This window comes from Epinephelus moara, chromosome 10, assembly GCF_006386435.1.
Source record: "Epinephelus moara isolate mb chromosome 10, YSFRI_EMoa_1.0, whole genome shotgun sequence".
NCBI classification, from domain to species: Eukaryota; Metazoa; Chordata; class Actinopteri; order Perciformes; family Serranidae; genus Epinephelus; species Epinephelus moara.
This window is the reverse complement of record NC_065515.1, coordinates 14,575,362-14,580,864: the sequence shown is the minus strand read 5'-3', so window position 1 is coordinate 14,580,864 and position 5,503 is coordinate 14,575,362. Positions and strand designations below refer to the sequence as shown.

Sequence of the window (5,503 nt, the reverse complement as noted above, 5' to 3'; positions counted from 1 at the left end):
CTACTTTCCACATTTCCAGCAGCAAAGCTGTCAATTAGGCCCATTATCTTTAACAGGGATCATTTCTTCCAACAACAAAAAAATGTTGGCACTAATTAATGGTGCTATTAAGTGTCCGCAAATTGTCAGTTTCTTTCTTATGAAGGGGTGGGATGAAATTTCGACTTCTTTCCACTCCTTTTTGAACAATCTTTTCATTGTTGTTGCTTTCTTTTCTTTTTTAATGTTCAAAATAAACTTTCAAATCAAAATCAATCAAATGAATTAAACTTCCCGTCATGACTGGGTTGCATTTCTGTCAGCGGAGTCATTTTTTTCCGAACAGCTGATTGGCCAGTGGGTGGTGCTTTTTATAGGATCAGATTCAACCCTGAACTTACCCTGCTCCACAGCAGGATTGCCGTTCAGAGTAAGTTGCCATGGTGATCTACCCCGATAAGAACTGAACCGGCTTCGTGAGACCGAAAACCCAGGGTTAACCCTGAAGTTCCCTCGCTAAGACATTAATCCTGCTTCGTGATACAGGCCCCTGGTTACCAAATGGGTAGCGGGAGAAAGAGGACAAGTGGCGGTCTAATGCAGATCATATTGTTTTCTAACAGCATTTGAAAAATCAGCTGGTAAACAGCAGTTGGCAGGGAAAACCATTAATTTCAGTGGGTTATTTTTGCTACACAACAAAACTGTCTCTTTCTTTTTTTTTGTCAAAGCCATCATTCGTGATAAAGAAATGTAAGCCCAGAATATAAAGGATTAAAGAAGAAAGCCCATTTTATAGCTACAACATTGTGTCTAGAATTTATGAGATCTAGGTCAGTGAGGTTACAGATCAAAGCTCGATATACAGAGAGAGCTCGGGCACCACAGTATCTGAGCATATACCACATTTCAAGCGGAAACTATGTTACTGTGATCAGATATAAAAAGTGTAAAGACTCAGTAGCCTCTCTGGTGATACTTCAGAATCTGGCTTGTACTATGTACATCAACAGACCTTAGCAAGAGTCCAATCAGGAATGGTGCCAAGGCTTTAAAATAATTTCCCACCTCACTGCATTTAAAATTCAAGATGCAACTCTCTCCTGGTTCTTCCCAATAAATCAGTAAGCCTACACAATCACTGCAGTCTTTCACCAGCACCTGTATTGTGGCTCAATCTAGATTAAAAGTAATAATTTCCTTGGTGGGGATTACATTGCGGACTGATTATCACTCCTATAAATGGGGATTAATCCCAGATGAAGGCTGCGGCAAACACTGATCTACGTTTTTTGTTTAATCTCTCTTTTGATTAAACAGTGTCTTAACACCCAATATAATCAACATGTTAGGGCAGAAACAGCAAGGCCACATTCACACCTGCTTTAAAAAATCCAGCCCTCTGATTCATTTCAGTGGAGCTAGTCCGTAGCTGCAGCAGGGGTGTCAGTGCATAAAGATTCAGCACACACTCCTGGTGGATTACTGTGCAACGTGAATGCTGTATTTCTACTGTTTACCTCCTAACTGTCATGATGAAAGATAGGTTACATCTTCTTATAGATTACAGATTTGATGCTTCTTCCAGTTAATGTTAAAAGTTTAATAAGAGAGGTAAAAATAACTCCTTGATATCACAATTTATACTGTGGCTACTCTGAAGTCTTGAAATTGGTTGGCTGACATTATTTTCTGGTAGCTGAATAGTATAACTGGACACATCTGCGCAGGTGTTTGTGCTAGTATTAACCTCAAGGCAAGGACATCAACAGTGATGCTTATCTGCAGAGCTTGGAGCTGCTGTTATGTGTTTAATAAATAAAAACACATAAATATAAATTCAAATGAGTTTGATATTTGCTTCCCTTCAGCTAGTTTTTGCATCTTTTTGCATTTGCGTCACCCACTACAAACATGAAACAGATAACTTGTTGGGTATTATCGCTTACTTAACCTTTAGATATCCTCCATGTGTGCATAACATTTTATTTGCAACTGTAACTCGAAGCACTGGAGAACCAGAAGACTTCTAACTACATCAGTGCATAAATAAACTTGATAAACTGCACACATATTGTTAAAAAATAAAAAATAAAAATAAAAATAAAAGAGCTGTTGGATATTGTCTAAATCTGTCATCTCCATTCAGGACTAACAATCACTCACACTCTAATTTCTATTACTGTGATGTTGTTTGTGTTTTAACTGTCCTCAGACTGTCAAGTTTTTAAGATTTAGTGTTGAGAGTAATTCTTAGAAAAACAGGGAAGCAGAGGCAGTAAAAGAGAAAAACAAGGATGTGTGAGCTACAGGACACAGATATCATTTCCACGGCTAACTTCCTGCATGCCTCCAGTGAAGAAAATCTGAGCTATGTCAAGTGTTATTGACTCTCATGGAGATTTTGGCAAGAAAAGGAGCTGCATTGCAGTCAAATAAAGGGGAAGGCCACTCTTTCCTCCTCCTTCTCTGCATCATTCCCTGGGCCACTTTCTTGTGCGCTAATCCACTTAATATCCCTCAAACACCTTTAGTTTTCACTTGCATTACAGCCAGTGCCAACAGCCGTGACATGACAGCTTCTAAGTCGTGTTATTTTTCCTCACAACCAAACCAACAGGGATATGAGTCTGTTCCTGAAAGGAAGCTGGGGCAGAAACCAAATGTCTTTCCTGCTTAGATCAGCAGGGGTAGGAAGAAAAGAGACTCACAAAAAATTCTTTTTAACCGTCCCCGCCCATGACTAAGAGAGCTGGCCAAAATTAAAAACATTCACACCAAGGTTCAGACAGTAAAAGACAGTAACTCTTTTATATGTCCATTAAAGGCAGTGGCTTTCTGCTGCAATAGCATTTTTGATGTCTCCCCTACATATTGATTTGTCTCACTAAACAAAAGACTAAAGAAAACACTGCTGGAAAATAGGTAACTGGGTCTCCACTGCAAAGGAGCATGCCTGAAACCTAATGTTGACTGCCTCACAAAGGGATGGCTCTTACACTGAATAAATGAAACTGTTAACTTTTAGTGTCAGTGCTGTCTTGGTTTATATTGCACGACATTTCTGTGAATTGTTTTTTAGTCTAAAGAACTGTGAGTCACCCGGAGAGTCCCTTAGGCAAACAGAGCTAATGTTTACCACAGGATGTGTACTTTCTGAATCTGAATTGAAGAAAAAAAAACACATAAAATGTAAACTAACCTACATGTAAACCACCAACGGCACAATAACGCCAGTTAGCATTAGCTTAAGTTAGTTAGCTTAAGTTAGTTAACGTTAGTTCAACTAGCGTTAATGCAGAAACATGTCCGAGAGATGCTCATTAACTTTAACGTTAGCTATAAAAGAACACAAAGTGCCGACTAAAAATAACCGTGACATTTTCCACACTGACACAAAGCATTTCAAACCTCTACCCAGTCCACACACTTACAGCCACATTAACAACATTAACATTAGCCAACTATAAACCGCTAGCTAACAATGCTACATGAGGCTAGCTGCTACATGACAGTTGCTAGCTAGAAAGAAAAGTTTTGCAAACCTGGCTGGCTTTATAAAACTGCTTCTTCAAGCCCGCTACCGACATCTTGAACCCCGGCTGTCGTCAACTTCCAACGAAGGTGTTAAATAGGTCACGATATAACTAAAGTTAGCGATACAGTTTGTTAGAAAAGGGGCCAGCGCAGAAATGTTTAGGAGGAATCATAGGACTGCACAGCCGTCACTCCAAGTCGGGACACGCCAACTGACCACGTCCACGTCGAGGCTGATGGTTCCCACTGTCACAGCAGATAACGGAGCGAAGTGTGCTAAATCCGCCCAAATATTATTCCCCAAACTACTGAAGCAAGCAGACACAATCTAGGGCGCGGGCTTTACGGTAAACGGAGCACCAAATCTGCACCAGCCACTTTGAAGAAATCAGTTTGCCGAGTTTAGATAGTAGACCAGTATGGAGGCTTATCTTAGCGCACACCGCCCCCTGCTGGATGCAGCAGGTACACACCCGTCTGTCTGCTGCAGGATTTACAAGCCAGATGTTCCCATCCTCAGGCAATATACCCTGTTTGCAGCTTTTATATGTCTGAATACACAAAGGGAGATTTAGATTAAGTTTTCCTAATTTGCAGAAGTACATTAAATTACATTATTATACATATATGATGGCTTGAAACACAGCTGGATTGATTTGCTACAGTGCCCCAGGGCAAAACATAAGCAGCTGGGCCCCTATAATAACCCCTTTCCTTCAACTCACTGTGCAGCCTGTGCAGTTTTTTTCTATACTGGAATGCTACCTTACTGGAGAATAGCTGTGTAGCAATTTTGAGCATGTATTTTAAGGGGAACATAACCACCAAGAATCCAAGTATGTTATATCTATGGCCGAGGAAAGCTCAATCCATATTTGTGAACATGAGCTACTCTCTCTCTTTTGAAGCCAGAAACCAGGGAAGTAAACAGTGGTTCCCAACTGGTGGGTCGTGGTCCAGAACTGGGTCTCGGATTCATTCTGAATGAACCGTAAGTGACTTGCAAATGTTATCAAGTTTATTTGATTTTTTGTTAAAAAACAAACAACAGAGCATTTATTCTAAGGTGCTGTTTCCTGCTGTAGAATAAGTGGCCAATGGGCAGCTAATTGACAGAGACAGCAAACTAGCTTGACGACAGGAGGAGAAATCTGGACCCCGTGGCTGGACCAGTTGGGAACCACAACTTTAAAACTTGTGATTTTCATCAAGTTAATGAATGGCAGCCTGATTTTTGTGGACCCACAGAATGTTTGTTTTCTTCTTTATTCCCAGATGAGATTTATTCTATTGTAGTGGGCTCAGTCTGAAACAGAAAATGTACCCATATACTCCCTGGGTGCTTTCCAGTGTCTTCTACTACAGTGGTTCCCAACTGGTCCTGCCACGGGGTCCAAAGTTCTCCTTAGTCATTAGTTCAAGGTCCACACAGTTGAACACATTCAGTGTCATACTTGTTTATGGCCATGCACTTGAGCTAAGTTGCTGTCTCTGTCAGGTAGCTGTCTGCTAGTCACTCACTCTACAGCAGAAAACAGCACTTCAAAATAAAAACTCTGTGCCAGACAGTCACTGTACTTAAAAATAAAGAGTGTTTTTTTACAAACTTGACATTTGACCTTGGTGAGTCACTTGCGGTCCCTTCTGGACTGTGACCCACCAGTTGGGAACCGCTGATCTAGAACATCTTTCCCAATTAATTGTCTATGGAGCAGCTCCAGACGTCATACCTGTGACATCACAAATTAGAGTTTTGCACTCTAGTTTTTGGATTTGGGAGAGAGTCGTTCATGTTTACTTATATTTTAGGACTGTCTTAGACCATAGGAATAACATGTATGAATTTTGAAAATGGGTGCAGTTCCCCTTTGCAACATATAAGCATAACCCTAACTATATTCTGACACCCTCCTCACCATAGAACCTTGAAAGTAGGTAATAAACCATGCAGGAGCCATTTTAAGACCCTTGTCATGACAGTTTATAT

At 40.5% G+C, this 5,503-nt stretch overlaps 1 protein-coding gene across 1 annotated transcript in view; it reads right to left on the bottom strand.

Annotated features, from left to right (window-relative positions):
• The window catches only part of sh3gl1b (SH3-domain GRB2-like 1b), a 17,743-nt gene extending 13,818 nt beyond the window's left edge, over positions 1 to 3,925 (bottom strand). Inside the window, exon 1 of the mRNA XM_050054857.1 lies at positions 3,525 to 3,925. Within this exon, the coding sequence (XP_049910814.1) occupies positions 3,525 to 3,569 (45 nt within the window). The 5' untranslated portion in view covers positions 3,570 to 3,925. The remainder of the gene's footprint in view (positions 1 to 3,524) is intronic.
• Between the last annotated feature and the right edge of the window lie 1,578 nt (positions 3,926 to 5,503).